The following is a 21669-nucleotide window of genomic DNA, read 5'->3' as shown; positions in this document are numbered from 1 at the left end:
CCAATGTTGCTTCATATGTAGATGTACATTGAACGAGTGCCGTAAAACAGAAATGCCAGTAACTGATACCAATGGTAACCAGGGGTTGCATGTGTTCCCAATGCAAGATTACTTTTTGGATAAAAAAGGGAGGGATTATCGAGTGATCTCCTTCAAGGATTTCCTGAGCTTTATATTATCAACATCTGATTCTTCTTGTCTGATCTGAAGAGGTGTAGAAGTACTTACTCTAAACTTTCTTGAATTGCTTGATTTTTAATTCATTGAACTGAACATAAGGCATTCATTCATTTCTTCTCAATAGCCACTCACCTTCACAAATTTTTATGCAAATCTTCTAATGAAGACTGAAGTTGGCTGGAAAAAAGTGCTGGATCTGTGAAGGGTGACTCTCTTTTGGATCTAGCCAGACTTGGGTGGGAGACTGAGCCAAGAGCCAAAGAGTCTTTGGGGGCCTCTAAGAGCTGGTGGGGTTAAAAACACAAAATACTTCCATTCTTATAAGGATTAAACATCAACATCAAATTTCAGAGGTGAATTGAAAAACAAAAAAACAACAACATTTTAATTTACAAACAGGTACAGATGTATCTTTTTTAGAGCAAAGTTCTAGAAAAACATCTAAGCTTTCAAAATCCAACCAAGTTAGTGATTCTAAATACCTGTATACAGTACCTTAATCTTAACACTAATACTACTTCATATAAAACTGTTTTTCATTCAAGTGCATTTAGTATTAGGTAGGATTTAATCATACAACAATATAAAAATTTGTGCTTATAGGATACCAATCCACATGTAACAATAACAAAAGTATTAGACCATTTAACTACAAAATAATTTTATACTCTAAAGGAATTCATCACATAAGTTCTACTAATCACATTGCAGGATCAATGAAAGTAACTTCTTAACAATTAAATATTAAGCTGCTTTGTATCCAATTTTGTAACAGTGAACTTTTTGTTTACTCTGAGAGATTAAAAAATCACATTTTCCATCAACTCTTTTGTACTAATGACAAGTAAATATAAATAATACAATCACTATCAACAGGTTGGTAAACATCATATGAAACTAATCAAGAATGAACATGCTTGAATAAAGATACCATACTGTATCTTTAGTAAAGAATCATTCAGTTTAAAATATATAAATTATCCATGTCATCACAATGGGATATATCTGGAATTTTTCTACTAAATGATATTCACTCAAAAAACTACATTTCAGTGAGCTGTTACTTGTGATTTTGAGGAACCAGCTGTAGTCACAAAATTAAACAAAAAATTGAATCTTACTGACTAACCACTCTCTGATATACATACGTATAGTACATCATTTCAACCAAATTATGGCTATACAGTTTATACCATAAGTTTAAGAATAAAAATTGTGGAATTTAATTCAATATTATGTTTCAAGAGAAATATCCTTGGGTATATTTCTTTTACAAAGTTTATTTTTAAATAAATGACAATATTTATTTTTTCCCATCTCTAAATCTTAGCAATAATTGATGATTTTTCACCAGACAACTGGAAACTAAAAAAATATTTTTAATCAAGGGCTTACAAGAAGCTAAACTTACCATTGTAGAGAGACTGTTGCTTGTTAATTAGCCTACTTATATTATGATGAATACTATCTAGTAATCAGACTATGGGAATAGGAACATCTTATGCAAGGTTACATTAGTTACAGAATTAATGATGATAAAAGAAATGATTCCCAACTTGCCTTTTTCACAAGGTGCATATGGAAAAGTTACGCTTGATAAACACTACATAGGTTAATACGGGTCTATGGTACACAGTCTCTCTCAGGTATCTAATGTAACAATGGATTCATCCCCTTTGCAACATTAAAATAATTATTTTTCTAAAGTGACTTACTTGTAAACAAATAAATCTGCATTCTGTTGAGCATCATTTTATGATTGTCACTGCACTTGCCATACAGCAATTAATGCCAATACCTCAAATGACACAGTTGGATTATTGGTTTATCTATTAAAAGTTAACATTGGAGATATGAAACACTTAGCAATAAACATATCCAAGCATACTGTCATTAGTGTAATACTTCCCAAAAATTATACCCAAGGGTAATTTTCATATCTTGTAAACAAAATAATAAATATCTGTCATCGAAAGATGATAAGTTATGTCAAGAGCATTGCGTGTGTGTCTGTCTGTTACAGTGTGCTCTAACTGATCCTGGAGTCAGTATTCAGGGTTTAAGAATAGTGATCATTTGTACAACAAAGCCTACAGAATAGTATAAAATGTGTTATGTTCAGTTAGTTCATTGCTCAAGGTATAAAAGTCGGGTATCACTAATCTATTAATAAATTATGTAAAACCAATAAAGGTTTCTTAACTGATGTACATATCTGTTTCTAATGCAATTTCAGCAGCAACTAAACAAAGATATGTCAGCTTTTAATTTGCTAACTGTATATGAAATGTGTCAAAGATCCACTATCATATCATAAAAGGTAAAAAATGGTTTGCTACTATATATCTAAATGCACTATATCCAGATTCTTTTCATCATCCACTGATGAATATTTGAGCCTGAAATATTTCATGTATAAAACATCACTCCATATTTGACAGACACTCTCAAACACAAATATAATACCCTAACATCTAATACATATGAAGCTATACAATAGAAATAGATTTCTTATTTTCGACAGCACAGTCTATAAGTGGGTACACTGTATCTCTGGTGATATCAATGTACCATAAATTCACTCCCTTTTTCTCCAAATCAACATACCTTTCTGTATAATTATTTGCTGCTTAAATTCTTTACTGGATTTATTATCTCTTCAAAACTAAGTAAACCATAAGAACTATAATCACATTTAAACCTGAATGTGTGTAGTACTGTACTTTAGCATCCATCAGGTCTGATGAAGATCCAGAGATTATCTCTTTGAAGGAAATCACAACAGCCAATGGTTTTAAAGAGAGGGGGGGAAAAATGAAAGTATGGTAGATGTGACACCAAGAATTTTTTATTACACTGCCTAATATCTATGAATCAAAGAAGCAGCCATGTGGAAAGAAACATTATAAAATCCACACTAACAATAAACTTATCAGCTTTAATTAGATTTACGAAGAACTGAAGATTTACTCTGGGGACTGTGATGTAAGGTGAGGTTTAATAGATGTGGCTGGGCAGCTGTTGTGGCCTGGGAAACTTGAGAAGGAACTGTTGCTACTATTACATTTGAAGTGCCACCCACCACAAGCTCACCACCTCCTACGACTGTCACTTTTCCTAGCTGTTAAAAAGAAAAGTGAAATAAATACTATAAAACATCAAGGCAACACCAGTGACTATCCTAATTTCTATTATAATTTCCCAAAACTGTAATGGAATTCTCTGAGTAATTTGGATGAAGCTCTTCTTCATTTAGATGAAATTATAATATAAAATCTAGGCCAAAGGCCAAACACTGGGATCTATGATATCATTCAGTGCTGAAATGGAAATTTAGAGTAAAAAGGTTTTAACAATTTTACAAGAAGGTAACACACTATGAAAGCACTGTTAGAAGAAAGTTTAAGTTAGCAGAATGATAACATGAACAGAGGTACAGCAAAAAGAATGAAAAAGGGTGGCAGCCAGGGCAGAAGGAATGCTGCAAAAAAAACTTAAGTAAAACCAACAGTGAACAGCGTAAAGTTTATTGACAGCACTATCCCCCCACAGGAATTCCTAATATTAATCACATGTAGTTTTGAAAATTTGATTATGAGAAAGTCTAAGATAAAAGAATACATGCAAGAAATTAAGAAAACCAAGAATATTCTAGATGAAACTGGAGGCTCCTTCCCAATCTAAATGTGACCAATTAAATCTAAGATCCCAATGTGCACATTTATTAGAATGCTTTTCAACTTTTTGTTTGCTTTCCATGATTATCTCAATGCGCTGAAGTGTTGTGACTTTGGCTGATAAAGCACATTGACTACTGTAGTTTTTCATTTCATTTATTAAAAAAAAAATATCTTTCCAAGTTCATTGATTTTAATATTTAATAAGCTTTTCTGACATTGACATACCAGTACTAAACTAAAAAATTTAAACAGGTCACCAAGTAAATGGCATAAACTGCCAGCTGTATTTTATTGGAGATTTCCTCGGACAATATCATTTCTATGCATGCATAGGGAAGGGGCTACCAGCAGCAGGCCTGGTGTAATATCTTAAGGTTTTGACGGTATTAGATAAAGGCTTATGCGAATCTTAATCTCAGACAAAAGAATGATATATGAAATTCATATTACTCCTCTGAAATAACAGATTTTAACAGGAAATATCTATTTTTAGTGGCCGCTGTGAGTCCTCAAAGGAGTTACTCTCTCATGGTTCCCCCGAAGGCTCCATAAGACAGACCAGTCAATCTCAAAGAAATCTTTTATTCTTGGTATCAGCCCTAATAGTGTTAGTTGGCACAGTGATTGCATATAAAGGACTAAGGACAAGGGGCTCTGTCTCCTGTCCTACAAAGACTACCTTGAGTTTTTCTTTTATCCTACTTGCTGAGATGTGACAAAAGTGTGAATGATGGCTATCCTCCTCATTACATGCCAGGTCTGTGCAAGATAAATGTTCATCCAAATCCCGTTCATCAAAATCCCATGTCTTTGTGTCAAAAAATGGGTGATTTGAGGACTTACAGGGGCTATCAAAAATAGGTTTTTCCTACATCAAAACTCGATCTTTGATCTTTGATAGCATAGTTGCTGTTTGTCCTCAACTTACATAAGAAATTGACAGGTGACAAAATAGCTTAGCTCCTAATAAATAAATCCCACCAACCCAGGTAATGTTTTGGTCCAAAGTATAGTCACTGATTATCAACAGTTTTCTTTACTCCAGATACTGTTAGGGTTTGACAATAAAGAGCAGGAAACCACACAAGAACCTAGACAGGTAGTTCCCGGTTATCAGCGAGGGTTCCGTTCCCAGACAGCATGACATTAACCGAAAATCGAAGATAATAGTGCCGATCCAACTGGGGAACACAGCCACCGATAACTGAGGATCAGCGCCACCAATAACTGAGGATCGGTGCATATCGGCGCTAAAAATTCAGTTGTCGTTGTTGCTAGACTAGCGCCATAAAACTGGATCGCCAATAACTGATGCCACCGATAACCGGGGACTGCCTGTATATGTATTATGCTTTGTGGTTCTAAGATGACTTAAGCTACGGTCACACATTCCCATATCAAGGCATGCATGTCCAAGCATGAACGGAAATTGATAGTTGCAACAGCTTATGTAAGTAAACTGTAAATGTTCTGTAAAATGTGGGAATATGGGAACAGGTCAGGGAGGGGTGCTGCATGCCACCCGAGCAAGCGCAGTGAGTCACTGGTATTCTGAAATGTTCAAAACTGGTCGTGGGTGGCCATGACAAATGTCATTTGACATAGCTCCAGGTGTACCACGTCATAACAACATGGCAGTGACTGTGTCGGCGCTGGGCAAATCCGCATGGTACCGTGCGGTTCCCCTGTTCCTACCTCACACTACGTGGGTCTCCACGTGGTGGGGGAGCCTACGCAGCAACCACCCCGCTCGTTTACAACCCTGTACAACCTGGCAATGCTGTACTCTGGGATAAATGACGAGCAGTGCAGCGGGCTCAGTTCATTTATGAGCTGCTCCAAGGGCAAGAGCACGTGCTGGCACAAAGTCCACTAAATCAAAACTGACTCAGGTCAGCAGATGTTCTCCTCTCCAGGACCAACAAGCATCGCCGTATCTCTAGAACACCCTTCAAGATGCCCAAGAACCTCACCAAGAGACCAAAGAAGTGGGCAGTCAATCATCAGCCCCAGAAGATATTGCCAACATCTCTCTTCCGTCCTCCAGCTTCCTCGAGAACTTGCAGTGAAACTGTGCCTTTAGTGTATGTTTGTGCTGATGTGTGTGTATATATTGATATTGTTTTCATGTATGCAATTTTTATTCATTTATGTCTTAAATGTTTATGTTTAAGTCTTAAATTTCTTATAATTATATGCCAAAGTGGTTTTGTACAAAATAAACAGAGTAATGAAAATTAAGGTTCACTTATATCTGGTAAAGTCGCCTCTCAATTAACGCGTTTTTTATTTAACACAAGCTACAAAACATAAAATGTTTAAGAAAGGCGAAATTTTCGATTTAACGTGAATTGACGCCCGAGCATTGTTTTCTCAAATCACCCGCGCATAAGCATTGCAGACGATGGCCGTCGACATAAACAAAGAGATAGCAAAGTGCACTGTATATATTTAGTATTAATAAAGTGAAAGACTTTGTGTACTGTATCTATTAATAAAGCAAAAGACTGTTTATTTGTTAATAGAGTGAAAGATTTTGTTCCGATTTCTTTTTGTCTGGCCTACATAGTACAGGTATTCTCTTACTTACGATGGGGTTAGGTTCCAAAAAGCCCATCGTTTGTTGGAAAACTCTTATCTCGAATATAGCCTATCCTACACTACGGTAATCAGTACCAACTTTACATATAGGATAGCCTAGCCTACACTGCACATTATACTTTATACAGTATATATACAGTGCAGTAATGATTAATTACAGCTAATTCTCTGGGGCATATTGGCTTATGGTAATTCAGTAAAAAAAAGATACAAAACAAAAATCAGCTTCATTACAACACTGGCATAATTGAGCGATGTTAGGCTGCTGATGGCTACGTATAATTACAATCACAATGAATATTGTATGTATTCTCATATTATTGTATTATAATCAAATAAAGCGGTCAATGTTTTGGTTTGGAAATCAGTTGATGGTGAATAAGAGTTTATTTCACCGTATTTAACTAAATTCTGTGCAAATTTTCTTGCTTCTAGTTAGCATAAATGAATATCTAGATACTTCACTGATATGAGACAAGGTCATTTTTTGTTATACAATGAATTTTTAAGTTGAAATATGACTTGAATATGTCTCATTATGAACTAAATTATTTTTTTCATTAACAGATAGTGTTGGGAGCAATTTTATTGCGTAAAAAAAAAGTAATTCGGTTTGCTATTTTCACTTGATTTCATGGTAATATGAATATTGTTATGATACAATAAAGTTTTGTACATACTTACCTGGCAGATATATACTTAGCTATAGACTCAGTCGTTCCCGACAGAAATTCAAATTTTGCGGCACACGCTACAGGTAGGTCAGGTGATCTACCACCCTGCCGCTGGGTGGCAGGACTAGGAACCATTCCTGTTTTCTAATCAGATTTGCTCTTCCACCTGTCTCCTGAGGGGAGGCTGGGTGGGCCATTCAATTGTATATATCTGCCAGGTAAGTATGTACAAAACTTTATTGTATCATAACAATATCATTTTTGTACATTCAACTTCCATGTCAGATATATACTTAGCTGATTGGCACCCTTGGTGGTGGGTAAGAGACAGCTAACTACTGAAATAGACAGGAAAAACAACATACGTTGTAGGTAAATATAAAAAACCTTGGTTCCTACCTGGTTAGGCAGAAGACTTCATGGCTACTGCCCAGGAGCCTGCTTCACCTCAAGAGCCTCAGCGAGGTAGTGACCTCATGCTAAGAGTTCTTGTGGATCTGTCAATGGGGTCTTATCTGCTTACTGGCAACAGAGCCTGAGGATCTTTGTCAATGAGTGCTAATCCACTTAAATGACAAAACACCTTGCCTAATGGCATCATCAAGGAGCACAACACCGATCCCGACCACCTGATCCTAACACCCGGGTTAGTACTAAGATTGAAAGGAGTTATCCCCGAACATCCTTTCAAACAACCCTAAAAACTCAACACCGAATAATTGAAAAACTAACTACACTAATAAAGGATCAGTATCAGCTCCCTGTCCCAGAACTGAATCCGCAGATACATATGGACCAAGAGAGAAGCATTTGTCGTACGTAACTCTAACATCCTTCAGGTAATGGGATGCAAAGACAGAGTTGCATTTCCAGTACGTTGCAGCTAGAATGTCCTTCATCAACATTTATCTAGATAAGATAGCGACGTCGCAACTGCTCGCACCTCATGTGCCATAACTCTTAGCTGCTTGAAGGAGTCATCATGGCACTTCTCATGCGCTTCAGAGATCACACTTCTCACAAAAAAGGCCAGGGCGTTTTTAGACAAGGGTCTCCTGGGGTCTCTTACCGCACACCAGAGACTCTGTAAGCAACCCTTAAGTTGTTTCTTCCTCTGAAGATAGAACTTGAGTATCCTTACTGGGCAAAGAGACCTCTCCTTTTCCCTCCCTACCAAGGGGGAAAGTCCTTTCACTTCAAAACTCCTGGGCCAAGGCTTTGAAGGGTTTTCGTTCTTTGCCAGAAATAATGGCTTAAAAGAACATATTGCCGAGTCTCCTCTGAAACCGACACTAGAATCCAATGCATGTAGTTCACTTGTCCTCTTGGCTGTCGCGAGGGCCAAGAGAAAAATGCATTTCCTTGTAAGGTCTCTAAAGGAAGCCTGATGAGGAGGTTCGAATTTTTCTGAAGTAAGGAATCTGAGGACCATGTCAAGATTCCAACTAGGTGGAAGTGAGGACCTGTTCTTGGATGTCTTGAAGGACCGAATAAGATCATGAAGATCATTGTCCTCCGCTATCTTTAGGCCCCTATTCCTAAAGACAGCGGAAAGCATATTCCTGTATCCTTTAATCGTAGATACAGCTAGATGAGATTCTTCTCTCAGGAAGAGAAGAAAATCAGCAATCTCGGTCACAGAGGTACTGGAGGAGGACAGCTTCTTCGACCTGCACCATCTCCGGAAGACTTCCCACTTCGACTGATACACCCGTAAGGTTGAGGACCTACGGGCTCTGGCAATCGCGCTGGCAGCCTTTCGCGAAAAGCCTCTCGCTCTGACGAGTCTTTCGATAGTCAAAAGGCAGTCAGGGAGAGAGCGGGGAGGTTTTTGTGAAACCTCTCGAAGTGGGGTTGTCTGAGCAGATCTGTCCTTACAGGAAGAGATCTGGGGAAGTCCACTATCCATTCCAGTACCTTTGTGAACCAATCTTGTGCGGGCCAGTAGGGAGCGATGAGGGTCAGTCTCGTTCCTGTCGAGGCCACGAACTTTCTTATTACTTCCCTCACCAACTTGAATGGGGGGAAGGCGTAGGCATCTATGCCCGACCAGTCTAGGAGGAGGGCATCGACTGCTATGGCTCTCGGATCCTCGATTGACGAGCAGAAGTTGTCCATCCTTTTGTTGAGGAACGTGGTGAAAAGATCTATCTGTGGTTTTCCCCACAGGTTCCAAAGCCTTTGACATACTTTGAGGTGGAGGGTCCACTCTGTTGGAAGGACCTGGTTCTTCCTGCTCAACAGGTCCGCCCTCACGTTATTTTCTCCTTGAACGAACCTTGTAAGGAGAGTAATGTTTCGTTCCTCCGCCCAAATCAGAAGATCTCTTGCCAACTCGTAGAGGGAGAAAGAGTGGGTCCCTCCTTGTTTTCGAATGCAAGCCAGAGCCGTGGTGTTGTCCGAGTTGACTTGGACTACCACGCCTCTGACTTCTGATTCGAAGGATTTTAGGGCTAGATGGATAGCCAAAAGCTCCTTTGAGCTGATGTGCCAGGGCACCTGTTCCCCTGTCCAGGTGCCTGACACTTCCCTCGCTCCTAGTGTTGCTCCCCAGCCTGTCTCCGACGCGTCGGAGAACAACACTAGGTGCGGGCTCTGAATCGACAGGGACATACCTATGTTCCTTTTGAGCGGAACCAACCACCAAGCCAGGTGGGTTTTCACTTCCTGATTGATCGGAAAGGAGCCTGACAGATCTCCTGTCTTCCGATTCCATATCCTCTGTAGGTAGAATTGCAGAGGTCTTAAGTTGAGCCTCCCTAGGGAAAAGAACTGCTCCAGCGAGGAAAGGGTCCCCAGCAGGCTCAGCCATTCCCTCGCTGAGCTCCGTTCTTTCCCTAATTTCCAAGCCTCGATTGAGCCTTTCCTGAGATTGAAAAACTCTAAAACCCAGAGAATCCATCTGAATCCCCAGATAGACAAGGTTCTGGCTGGGGATCATCTGGGATTTCTCAAGGTTCACCAGAAGTCCAAGTGACCGTACTAGGTCTAGGGTCGTAGACAAGTCCTCCAGACATTGCTGTTCTGACTTGGCTCTGATGAGCCAGTTGTCCAGGTAAAGTGAGATGCTCACCCCCTTCAAATGCAGCCAACGAGCTACATTCTTCATAAGACCGTGAAAACTTGGGGGGCCGTCGAAAGGCCGAAGCACAAAGCCCTGAACTGATATATCTTCCCCTGGATCATGAAACGAAGAAACTTCTTTGATGAAGGATGCAGAGGGACATGAAAATAAGCGTCTTGAAGGTCCAGGGAGACCATCCAATCTCCCGGACGGAGAGCCGCAAGAACCGAGGATGTGGTCTCCATGGAGAACTTCCTCTTCTCCACGAATTGGTTCAGTGCGCTCACGTCTAGTACCGGTCTCCACCCCCCTGAGGCTTTCGGAACAAGGAAAAGGCGATTGTAAAAGCCTTGGGAGTGGGGATCTTGTACTAATTCGATGGCCCCCTTCTCCAACATCTGATCCACAAGGAGAAGGAGAGACCTTCGCAGGACAGGGTCTTTGTACTTTGCAGACAACTCCCTTGGAGTCGAAGTCAAGGGTGGTCTGTCTTTGAAGGGGATGAGATATCCCTTCCTTAGGATTAAGAGGGTCCAGTGGTCCGCTCCTCTCACAGCCCAGGATTCCAAGAACTTCAGCAGCCTGGCGCCCACTGCTGTCTGGAGGACTAATGAATCATTTTTCCTTCTTGAAAGGTCTAAAAGATGACCTCCCTCTCTTGACTGGTCCTTTCTTTCTGGAGGTGGATCGCGAAGAAGGACCTCCCCGAAAGGGCGCTTGAGGAGCCCAACTTTCCTTCTTAACAGGTGGCACAGCAGGACGAGTCTTCTTCGCTGATTGGGCTAAGAGATCCTGGGTTGCCTTCTCATTGAGTGAGTGAGTGAGAGATGTCTCTCACTAACTGAGAAGGGAAAAGCTGTTTCGACAGAGGCGCGTATAACAGAGACGCCCTCTGAGCTGGAGAGACAGATTTCGTTAATAAGGAACTAAAGACTGCTCTCTTCTTAAGTATACCTGCCCCAAAGAGGGAGGCTACTTCTCCAGATCCGTCTTGGACAGCTTTGTCCATACAGGACAAGATGCTGTGAAGAACTTCGGGGCTAAGAAAGTCCGGTTCTTGCGTCTTCTTGGCCAACACCCCAAGGGACCAGTCCAGAAAGTTAAAAACTTCCAAGACCCGGAATAATCCCTTGAGGAGGTGGTCCATCTCTGACATACCCCATGTGGTCTTGACTGTAGACAGGGCATGTCTCCTTGTCGAATCCACTAGAGTGGAGAAATCCACTTCTGCAGACGAAGGAAGAGCCAGTCCCATTGCTTCCCCCATCTCATACCAAATGCCTCTTTTTCCTCAAAGTCTGGAAGGAGGACAGGAGAAGACAGTTTTCCCTGCTTCTTCCTTAGAGCTGAACCGAGCCCCTACCAACTGGAGGGCTTTCTTCATAGAAATGGCCGGGTGCATTTTCAGGAAGGAGGAGGATTTCGTCGCCTTTGTGCTCGTAAACAAAGCACGAGGAGGAGGGGCGGTCAGACTGAGGGAGTCTCCAAACTCCTGAATAAGTAAAGCTGCCAAGGTCTTGTAGTCCGATAGCGCCGCTACTCTCGTAGATTCCTCGTCGGAAATCTCCTCCAGCTCTTGCCTCGTCATTCTGGTATGGGGAGAGCGATCAACCGAAGGAGAATGCTTACGAAGAGAGGAGTTGTCTGATACAACCGTCTTCTGTCCTCAAGGAGAGGGGCTCCTGTCTGAAGAAGAGCATACTAAATCCGGAGATCTTTGAACTGGCGCCTGGAAGATTCCTCTAAGCTGGGAGAAGTATTGTGTCTAAAAGACGTCTTGCTGCAACCAGGAACGGAGCTGTTAGGGAGGGAAGCTTTGGCGAGCTAACCTAGGCCTCAGGGCGTCTGGAAGGAGTCTTTGTGTCCATCCGGTACATAGAGAAAAGAGAGAGGATAACGTCTGCTAAACTTCTCTCTGTAGCTAGGAGACTTGTGACTGACCGAAGCCTCACGCTTAGAAGAAGCTTCGTGTCTGGTAGGCGCTTCGCGGCTGGGAAGAGGATCGCGATCGGCAGGATCCTCGCACCTGGTAGTCAGCATGCGCCTGGAAGAAGTCTCTCTCTATGAAGAAATTAAGCGTCTGACTGGCGGCTCGCGCCTGGCAGGCGCTTTGTGCTTGGAAGAAAGCTCGCGCCTGACCGGGGACTCGTGGCTGGCTGGCGCTGAGCGGCTGGGAAGCAGCTCGCGCCTGGAGCATGGCTGGTGCTTGGCTGGGGATCCAAGCTGGGCTGGCGACCGCCGTCTGGCTGGAGACTGGCGCTTGTCCGGCGACTTGCGCCTGGCTGACTTCTCGCGCCTGGGAAGAGCCTCATGCTTGGCTGGGGCTTCTTGATTGGAAGAAGACGAAAACTCGGTCGCTAAGCGTTCCCGAGCCTCGTGCTTCCGAGGAGACAAGTGAGAAGCGGGCGTATCGCAGGCTCTCTTCTTAGAACGAGGAGCTGTAGAGAGGAGCTTAGAGCTAGGAACGTCCAGGGGACGAGAGGACCTCTTAACGGGAAGAGAAGTGTCCTTCCTGCACGGAGGATCCTTCATAAGCACTCCTACAAGGGACGAGATTTGCTCCTGCAAGTTACGTAGAATCTTAGTTGTAGGATCTCCCGCTCCTTGTCAGAAGGAGGAGACGGAGGCCTGGAGGGAGAAGGGGACTCCCTGTCGAAAGCTGGCGAAAACAGGGCTCTCTTGGCTCTCTTCCTAATCACAGAAGAACTTTCTGGGAAGTGCTCAGGGCTGGAATCCAAGGTAGGCGCTTTCCAACTCCTCTTCAAGGGCCTCGACTGTTCGGCAGAGCTCCAGCCGCGCCTGGGCGACACAGAATCCGAAGACGAGAAGCACTCTCTCAGGATGCCTTTGCAACGGCGATCCTTGGCAGTCTGGGACGACACAGATCCTGCCGAAGGGACGCCTGATCGGTGGGGATCCTCCACAACCTCCGTAAGGCTTCTGACATTCCTTCTCCTCTGGGCCTGGGAGCTTGGAAGAGGTCTAGGCCTGGGAGCGTTGCAGAGCCGATCAGACGCCCCCTCCACTGCACTGGGTACACTGAAATCACTATCCACTGCACTGTGCTTACCTTCCAAAGCTCGCATTTTGAGCTCCATCCTAACTTGTTAGAACGAGATCTACTCCAGCTTCGTGAAGAAGCTTTTCTAATCCTATCCTTCTCCAACTTCCTTAAGTAGGATGTTAAAGTCATCCATTCATCCTCACTCAAATTCTTACATTCCTCACACGTATTAGTGAAAGAACATTCACGCTCCCTGCACCGCTTGCATACCGTGTGCGGATCTACCGAACCTTTCGGTAGGCTTACACTACAACCCTCGTTCACACATACTCTAATTGCATAACTAGAGTCAGACATTCTAAGAGAAATCCACAGCGAAATCCAAAAAACAGTCCACTAAAACGTATGCCAAACCAACAATCCAGTACGTCACCAAAAAAGACAGTCCAGAAGATTAATGGCGAAGAAAAATGAATATCAGGTCAGGCGGAACCAACAACGATGTCGTCGGTACCGGTGACAGAGAAAATCTGATTAGAAAACGGGAATGGTTCCTAGTCCTGCCACCCAGCGGCAGGGCGGTAGATCACCTGACCTACCTGTAGCGTGTGCCGCGAAATTTGAATTTCTGTCGGGAACGACTGAGTCTATAGCTAAGTATATATCTGACAGGGAAGTTGAATGTACACAACAAGCTTTACGTTATTTATCTTTTATTGGCGCGAAAACAACAGTAAAATTTGTTGTTTCAAGTCCAGTAATTTTGATTAAAATGATTTTCTCTCGATTTTATCTAAGGTTGTGTATGATGTCATAACTTTATGGGAGCTTTATCCTTGTTGCCGATGCACATTAATAATCACTAGCAGCTTGAACAGCTTTCTCAGCTTCAGCTACAACATGGTTTAAATTTAACAGCATATTTCCTTGCTGATCTTTGATCTATAGCAAATACAGTTACGTATTACATAAAAATAGATGTCTTATTCTTACATAATCGTTGTTTATTTATAACATAAACTACGGTAATGTTTACTATCATACGATGGTTGAAATACAAGCCAAACGTACAAATGGATGTTAATGTTATCCAATTTGGTTGTACTTAGCAAAAAAGTAAAGTTCAAATAACCCGTTTTTGAGTAACGCGAGCTCTCCAGGAACGTAACCCTCGCGTTAATTCAGAGGTGACTGTACTCCTTAAAGGCTTTCTGTTATGCAATGAACTGAATAAATACTAATAGCATTAGACATACAAAACTATCTTAATACAAGAAGTCATTTTTAATAAAGAAATTGCTTTTATTCAATTAACCCTTAAACGCCAAAGTGGTAAAAAGCAAAACCTCTCCTGAATGCCGGGGCCAGTTTGGAGTGAGCCCGGAAGCGGAAAAAAATAATTTTTTCAAAAAATCACAGCGCGCTTAGTTTTCAAGATTAAGAGTTCATTTTGGCTCCTTTTTTTGTCATTGCCTGAATTTTAGTATGCAACCATCAGAAATGATAAAAATTATCATTATCATATATAAATAATGCGATATATGATAGCGCAAAAACGAAATTTCATATATAATTGTATTCAAATCGCGCTGTGCGCAAAACGGTTAAAGGTAACAAGTTACTTTTTTTTCGTTGTAATGTAAACTAAATTGCGATCTTTTTGGTATATAACACATTGTAAAATGATAAAAGCAACACAGAGAAAATATTATCACAAAATGATGCATGAATTCGTAACGAGCGGACGTAAAAAAATATATTTTTTTTTAAATTCACCAAAAATCTAATAATAAATATTGTTATAGGACACTCTTCGAATTTGTTTCAAGATGAAGTTAAATGATGGAATATTATGATACTGTAAGGAGTTTTTAGCTTACAATTGCAGTTTTCGACCATTTCCGACGAGTTAAAAATGACCAAATGTCAAAATTTTTTTATAAATTTTTTTTTATATGCAATTATTTTGGAAATTAGAAAAGCTACAACCTTCAAATATTTTTCCTTTTATTCTACATGAAATTGCACACATTTTCATATATAAAACTCTATGAAATGCCTAATATGAAACGGAGCAAATTTTCCGAGAATGCGATGTACGCAATTCGGAGATTTTATGGCGGAGAATCCGCTCGCGGAGGGAAGGAAAGTTTTTTTTCATAAATTCACCATAAATCGAAATATTGTGCTAGAGACTTCGAATTTGTTGCAAAATGAAGGTATATGATTGAATATTACTAAAATATAAGAGTTTTAGCTTACAATTGTGTTTTTGACCATTTCGGTAGAGTCAAAGTTGACCACCGAACATGGTTTTTTTTCTATTTATCGTGATTTATATGCAAATATTTTAAAAAATGAGAAAAGCTACAACCTTCAATTATTTTTGTTGTATTCTACATGAAATTGTGCACATTTTCTATATAAAACTTTATGTAACGGCTAATTTAAAATGGTGCAAACATTACCACAATTGCACGTATGATTTTTTCGGAAGAGTTACCGCGCAAACGTAAGGAAAATGTTATTTTTTCATAAATTCACCATTAACTCGAAATTTTTTTATTTAAAATAAAAAAAAAATTAAAAAAATAAATATTGTGCTAGAGACTTCCAATTTGTTACAAAATGAAGGTAAATGATTGAAATATTACTAAAATATAAGAGTTTTAGCTTACAATTGCGTTTTTTCGACCATTTCGGTAGAGTCAAAATTGACCGAAGGTTGAAAATTTGTCACTTATCATTTTTTTATATGAAAATATCTCAAAACTGATAAAACTACAAGCATGGGTTGTTTTTAGTTGTATTGTGCATGAAAATTGCGCACATTTCCATATATAAAACTTTATGTAACGGCTAATTTTAAAATGGTGCAAACATTACCACAATCGCATGTATGATTTTCTTCGGAAGAGTTACCGCGCGGACGTAAGGAAATAGTTTTTTCATAAATTCACCATAAATCAAAATATTGTGCTAGAGACTTCCAATTTGTTGCAAAATTAAGGTAAATAGTTGAATATTACTACAATATAAGCGTTTTAGCTTACAATTGCGTTTTTCAACCACCTTCGGTAGAGTCAAAGTTGACCGAAGGTTGAAATTTTGGCACTTATCGTTATTTATATGGAAATATTTCAAAACTGATAAAAGCTACAATCATGACTATTTTTTTGTTGTATTCTAAATGAAATTGCGCACATTTTCATATATAATACTTCATGTAACGGATAATTTAAAATGGTGCAAAAAATTATGTCAAAGTGACGAAATAATTTTTGAGATGTGTCATGATACTTTTTTAGTGCGATAAGAAAGAAATTCGTGCTTGCGCGCTGCGTAACGATTGTAAACAAAACAACGCCTTGATCTGTGAACTCCCAGCATCCCCCAAGGCGCGTGATTCAAAAGTTTTCGGCTGGTAGGCCTAAAAGTATTTTCCCACAAATTTTTAAAAAAACTTTTTTGAGCCGACGTATGGTACGTCCATTCGGAAATCGGGGGAGATTTTGACTCGACATTTAATACGTCCATTCGGCGTTTAAGGGTTAATACCCAAAAATTAATTTCATGATACCAAAGAGGAAAAGACAAGGACAACATCTTGCTAACCTACAGAAGAAGAAAATTCGCTCTAATAAGCAGAGTTAGTAAGAGAGAGAGAAAGGAAGGAGTGCCCGTCTCACCAGACACAGTGCCCCAGGCTATGATCTATGAGCAAAGGGATCTTCATTTATGATGATGACAAATAACATAGTTTAGGTTTATTAATACCCAAAAAAGAAATATAAAATTCATAATAATCACAATTTACTTACATTACCTTTGTAAAATTACAAAAAACTTTGAAAGCCCATATCTCAAAAATATACTTATTGACCTGCAAATTCTATCTTCTCCCTTAGCTTTAAAGCTATAGCATTGAAATTTGGTATATAACTAAGAAAGACATTATAGAACAATCAAATGAAGCACTTTTTTCCTATTTTTTTTTCACTGATTTATGGGGATTATTTTATTACCATAATGAAAAAATTCATATCTAGTAAAAAAATGACTTTTAGAAAAATAACTCTTCATTTCATTGGAGGTCTTAATATTAAATATCAAGGGAGGAGATAGAATTTGAAAAATGGTTATTTTCAGGATAAATAGCCATGGCGTCACAAAACCTTAGGTCAGAGGTGAAAATCAAATGCGGTTTGGAGATGTCCCAAGTCACCTTATTAAGTGGTATGAATGTCAAAGTCCTGTCCTTAAAAAATGGCATTAGCTGGCCGGCCCCATTCAGCAGTGCTTCCTGGGGCATTAACCCTCTTACGCCGACTGGACATATTTTACGTCAACATTTTTTGTCTCCCGTGTGCCGACTGGACGTATTTTACATCGACTTACAACAGTTTTTTTTTAAATTTGCGAAAAAATACTTATAGGCCTACCAGCCTAATACTTTTGAATCACGCGCCTTGGGGGATGCTGGGAGTTCACGGATCAAGGTGTTGTTTTGTTTACAATCGTTACGCAGGCGCACAAGCGCGAATTTCTTTCTTGCCGCACTAAAAAGAATCTGTGACACATCTCGGAAATTATTTCGTCACTTTGACATAATTTTTGTACCATTGTAAATTAGCCGTTACATGAAGTATTATATATGAAAATGTGCGCATTTTTATGTAGAATACAACAATAAAATACTCATGATTGTAGCTTTTATCAGTTTTGATATATTTTTATATAAATAACGATAATTGCCAAAATTTCAACCTTCGGTCAACTTTGACTCTACCGAAATAGTCGAAAAACACAATTGTAAGCTAAAACTCTTATATTTTAGTAATATTCAATCATTTACCTTAATTTTGCTACTAATTGGAAGTCTCTAGCACATATTTCGATTTATGGCGAACTTATGAAAAAACTTTTTCCTTACGTCCGCGCGGTAACTCTTCCGAAAAAATCATACATGCGATTGTGGTAATGTTTGCACCATTTTAAAATTAGCCGTTATATAAAGTTTTATATATGGAAATGTGCGCAATTCATGCACAATACAACTAAAACAAACCCATGGTCGTAGCTTTTATCAGTTTGAGATATTTTCATATAAATAACGATAATTCCCAAAATTTCAACCTTTGGTCAACTTTTGACACTACCGAAATGGTCGAAAAACGCAATTGTAAGCTAAAACGCTTATATTCTAGTAATATTCAAGCATTTACCTTCATTTTGCAACAAATTGGAAGTCTCTAGCACAATATTTTGATTTATGGTGAATTTATGAAAAAAATAACATTTTCTTTACATCCGCGCGGTAACTCTTCCGAAAAAATCATACGTGCAATTGTGGTAATGTTTGCACCATTTTAAATTAGCCGTTACATAAAGTTTTATATATGAAAATGTGTGCAATTTCATGTAGAACACAACAAAAAATAATTGAAGGTTGTAGCTTTTCTCATTTTTTTAAATATTTGCATATAAATCACGATAAATACAAAAAAACCACGTTCGGTCAATTTTGACTCTACCGAAATGGTCAAAAAAACGCAATTGTAAGCTAAAAACTCTTTACAGTCTGTAATATTCAGTCATTTATCTTCATCTTGAAACAAATTCAAAGTCTCTAGCAAAATATTTAGATTTATGGTGAATTTAAAAAAAAATCTTTCCTTCCCTCCGCTCGCGGATTCTCCGCCACAAATCTCCGAAATGCGTACGTCCCATTCTCGGAATATTTGCTCAGTTTCATATTAGGCATTTCATAGTGTTTTTTATATATGAAAATGTGCGCAATTTTATGTAGAATAAAACAAAAAAATATTTGAAGGTTGTAGCTTTTCTTATTTCCGAAATAATTGCATATAAAAAATATATATATAAAAAAATTCGACATTCGGTCAACTTTAACTCGTCAGATATGGTCAAAAACTGCAATTGTAAGCTAATACTCTTACAGTATAGTAATATTCAATAATTTGTCTTCATTTTTGAAAGAAAATTGGAAGTCCTCTAGGACATATTTAGATTTATGGTGAATTTTTGAAAAAAATATTTGTTTCGTCCTCGCGCTACGAATTCATGCTTATTTTGTGATAATATTGTTGCTTTTATCGTTTTACAATGTGTTATATACCAAAATGATCGCAATTTAGTGTACATTACAACGAAAAAGTAACTTGTTACCTTTTGACCGTTTTGCGCACAGCGCAATTTGAATACAATTATATATGAAATTCTGTTTTTGCGCTATCATATATCGCATTATTTATATATGATAATAATTTTTTTAATTTCTGATGGTTGCATACTAAACTTCAGCCAATGACAAAAAATGGAGCCAAAAATGAACTCTTAATCTTGAAAACTAAGCGCGCTGTGATTTTTTGAAAAAAATATTTTTTCCGATTCCGCGCTCACTCTGAAACACCTCCGGCACATGGGAGACATTTTTTTACCGCTTCGGCGTAAGAGGGTTAAGGGGGCCGGCCGGCTAATGCCATTCTTTAAGGACAGGACTTTGATATTCATACCACTTAATAAGGAGACTTGGGACATCTCCAAACCGCATGTGATTTTTGCCTCTGACCTTTGGTTTGTGACGCCAGGGCTATTTATCCCGAAAATAACCATTTTTCAAATTCTATCTCCTCCCTTGATATTTAATATTAAGACCTGGGATTACTACCATATATAGACTTGATGTAGACCTCCAATCAAATGAAGAGTTAATTTTCTATAGTTTTGAGATACGGGCGTTCAAAGTTTTTCTTCGTATTTTTATAACGACAATGTTGATAAATAATGATTATTATGAATGTATATTTCTTTTTTGTGTATTAATAAATCAAAACTATTTTATTTATCATAATTTAATCATAAATTATGATCCCTTTGCTCATATATCGTAGCTTGGGGCACTGTGTCAGGCAAGACGGGGCACTCCTTCCTATGCAACTCTCTCTCTTTCCTTCACTAACTCTGCTTATTACAGCGAATTTTCTTCTTCTGTATGTTACCTAGATGTTTTCCTAGTATTTTCCGTTTGGCATGATGAAATTCTTGCCGAAACAAAAATAAACAAATGTAAATGCAAGAGAATGTCAAGTGGTAAAATTCAAAGTTGTACTCTCTTTTTACAAAGACAATGTTAATAAATCATGATTATTATGAATTTGATATTCCTTTTTGGGTATTAATAAACCAAAACTATGTTATTTATCATAAATTAAGATCCCTTTGCTCAAAGATTGTAGACTGGGGGACAGTGTGACGTGTGCTTCAGGCAAGACGGGGGCGTTTACTTACTACGCAACCCTCCCTCTCTCTCTCTTCACTAACTACGCTAATATCGCATATATTATGAAAATCTGTAATCATATTAGAGCGAATTTTCTTCGTCTTTATGTTAGCGAGATGTTTTCCTTGTCTTTTCCTCATTGGCATGATGAAATTCTTGTCAAAACATAGATAAGCATACATAAAAGCAAGCGAATGTCAGAGGTGAACTCGAACGTGTAGACTACTTGAAATCTGTGCTCACACTGATCATGGTTGAACAGTGATACTCCCCTCTGCGGCCCACGGAATCTCTACACATGCCATTTCTCACAATTTCTTTGACAATAATTATCAAAATTTACGAGAACAGAAGAAATATTGCATTTTCTTGTACGGATGAATGTTTTAGGCTTATTTAGTTATGTTTACTAATTACCCTGTAACTATGAAAGTAAGAGGAATTTTGACGAAATATTTCGTATACATATTCTCAATTGCCATATGAAGCTCCATGAATTTTTTCATGACTTTACATTTTTTGCCCTATACCCCCATATATAGGGGTTCCGGCCAGCCCCCTTAAACAAAGACCATGAAAGTGGGCTGCAGATGAGTCATGGCTTTGTGGTGAAACAACACTGCAAATGGTGTTCACACACTAATGCATTAAATTTGGATTCTTAAAATATAAAACTTAAAGAGACTGTATGTAAGCTTTATCACAACCCCATACATAAAATTAACACAACAAAGTATACCAAACCTGTGATGCAGAAGCTGGTACAAGAAGCTGAGTGTGCTGGGTGGTAGATGACGCTCCATGAGGGATGGGGGCATGGGCAACTTTAACAATAGTTCCTGGCGGCAGGCGGTTAGTATTCGGAGGGTAATGTATGGTAGGATGCTGTGTGGTTGTGGTCGTTATCAAATTATTTGTTAGATTCACAGGAGCCACAGATACAGCGGTAGTGCCAACAGAAATGGCCGATGCTACACCAACCTGTCAAATTGCTGGGTGTTTCAGTGTAAGTAAAAATCAAATATGGTTATGAAATGACAAAAGCTTATACATTAATAAGACAAAATAACAAAACAAAGTTTGGGTAGAGTAAACAGGGCAACCAGAAGTCTTTGGGATTTACACAATGCTATGCACAAGCAATAATCTTACTTAGCAGACCT

General features: G+C 39.0%; 1 protein-coding gene across 1 annotated transcript; it reads right to left on the bottom strand.

The window, feature by feature from the left end:
* Positions 1 to 551: 551 nt before the first annotated feature.
* On the bottom strand, positions 552 to 21487 carry LOC135216351 (cyclic AMP-dependent transcription factor ATF-2-like; the record flags this gene model as incomplete). Its single annotated transcript, XM_064251589.1, is given in 2 exon segments — positions 552 to 3301; positions 21251 to 21487. Coding segments are annotated over 2 exon segments (420 nt in total), but the record flags the coding sequence as incomplete, so codon positions are not given.
* Positions 21488 to 21669: the final 182 nt, after the last annotated feature.

This window comes from Macrobrachium nipponense, chromosome 6, assembly GCF_015104395.2.
Source record: "Macrobrachium nipponense isolate FS-2020 chromosome 6, ASM1510439v2, whole genome shotgun sequence".
NCBI lineage: Eukaryota > Metazoa > Arthropoda > Malacostraca > Decapoda > Palaemonidae > Macrobrachium > Macrobrachium nipponense.
This window is presented reverse-complemented; position numbering and strand designations above follow the sequence as displayed.